Below are 1,744 nucleotides of genomic sequence, written 5' to 3' on the forward strand. Positions count from 1 at the left end.
TGTGTGTGTGTGTGTGTGTGTGTGTGTGTGTGTGTGTGTGTGTGTGTGTAAAAGAAGGGGAATAAATAAAAGACTTCTTGTGTATTATCTATGTGTTCTCTAGCCTAGAACAAATAGAACTGCTAGTATTTATAGAGAAATTGTATTATGTTTGACTTACTTTATCTGTCTTACTTTGTTTATCCCATCAGGTGATCACCTACTTTGCTGGACGGGTTTTTGACCCAAATGAAGCAGAGCATAGCCGTGTAGCCCTTGCTGGAGAGTTCTTAAAAGGTGACGCCTCTCTGCTGATCACTGACTTGTCTCTAACAGACTCAGGAGAGTACAGCTGCAAAGTCAAGACTGGAGCACAATACCATTGGAGCACCATCAGCCTCATAGTGCTCGGTAAGTTGCAGATAAGAAAAAGACAGAGGGAGAACACTGTACAACTGGAGGTGTCACGTAAGCCCGAAGCCCTAAGCATTAGAGCTGTCATTAAATGTAGTGGCGCACACTGTGCTATACTTATTAAGACCAAATATTTCACCTGGGCATTCTCCTCCACTTGTAAAAGAAGCTTGCTACACATTTCGTTCAGAAGGGTAGAGTGCAGAGTTGGTGCAGCAACACGCTTGAAAATCAGTTGAGAAGACCACTTCTTCTATCAGATGACTCATTGATCACCCCATCTGTTGGTATTAAATCTGCAAAGAATAAGGGCACAAATATATTGTATGCACTTCCTTTACTATCCAACACATCATTGGAATAAACAAACCCCAACAGGATGTGCTACCCCTTTTTGAATTATTTATTGCTCCCTCTTCTAGTCTACTGAAGCCACTTTATTTCCCAGAGGTAGCTGGACCTTCACACACTAAGCATCAAGTCTATTCTTACAGCAGTGCATTTCCACTTGGCAGTACATCCTGTTTATCTATTTCAGAAGTCACAAAAGCATAAAAGGCATTCTAATTAAGTTCAGCAGCCTCTGCAGTGCTTTACATAAAGTCTGCTTTCTATTTATCAGACGTGATTCTACAGCTCTGCAGCTACAGTTGCTGTTAGTCACATTACCATCAGGCTAATTTGAGTAGTGATGCAAGTGACAGCCAATAAAATCCCTATGGTGATTGGGTGTTGGAAATGTTGGTGTGGGATTTCATGTCCATGAAACACTTTAGTTTTGTGCATTGAAGGCAAACCATGGCCCGCAAACAGTATCTACCGGACCAAATAGCTACGCAGTTTGCGGTGCCTTACTTCAGTGCCACTTAAATGGCTGCAGTTCTCTTGGATGCTCTGAAATGGGCGTTAGAGGCAACCGAAGCATCGCTGCTTGTGGCACTAGTTCACACCACACTTGGCAGCAGGTAACGTTAGCCTACCGTGAGCTAGTAGCTGGCATGAACATGGTTAAAATGCAGACATCTAAACATAAAAACGAGTAAAGTGTGACTGTTTTTTACTGTAGAGGATTCCAACACTGGGACACAAACACAAACTGGTAGCATAAGCCTCATGGTGCATTCAAAGTTATTGGAAAAAAGCCCAACTGGAGTCTGTTTCCTCCTCTTTTTTTCCTATGTTTAAAAATGTTTGAATTTGATTTTTTGGTTTGTTAAATCAATGTTTTTGTTGTTTAAAGGGACAAGCAAGCAGCCAGCAATAAACCAAACAACAATACAGTAATGTGAACTATTTAAATATACAAATATATAAATATATTTAAAATATATATATATATATATATATATAT

The 1,744-nt window shown here is 40.1% G+C and overlaps 1 protein-coding gene across 1 annotated transcript in view; it reads left to right on the plus strand.

The window, feature by feature from the left end:
- The window catches only part of clmpa (CXADR like membrane protein a), a 100,419-nt gene that overhangs the window by 91,077 nt on the left and 7,598 nt on the right, over nt 1-1,744 (plus strand). The window contains exon 3 of the mRNA XM_032511555.1: nt 192-390. Coding sequence (XP_032367446.1) covers nt 192-390 — 199 coding nt within the window. The remainder of the gene's footprint in view (nt 1-191; nt 391-1,744) is intronic.

This window comes from Etheostoma spectabile, unplaced genomic scaffold, assembly GCF_008692095.1.
Source record: "Etheostoma spectabile isolate EspeVRDwgs_2016 unplaced genomic scaffold, UIUC_Espe_1.0 scaffold393, whole genome shotgun sequence".
Classification (NCBI taxonomy): Eukaryota; Metazoa; Chordata; class Actinopteri; order Perciformes; family Percidae; genus Etheostoma; species Etheostoma spectabile.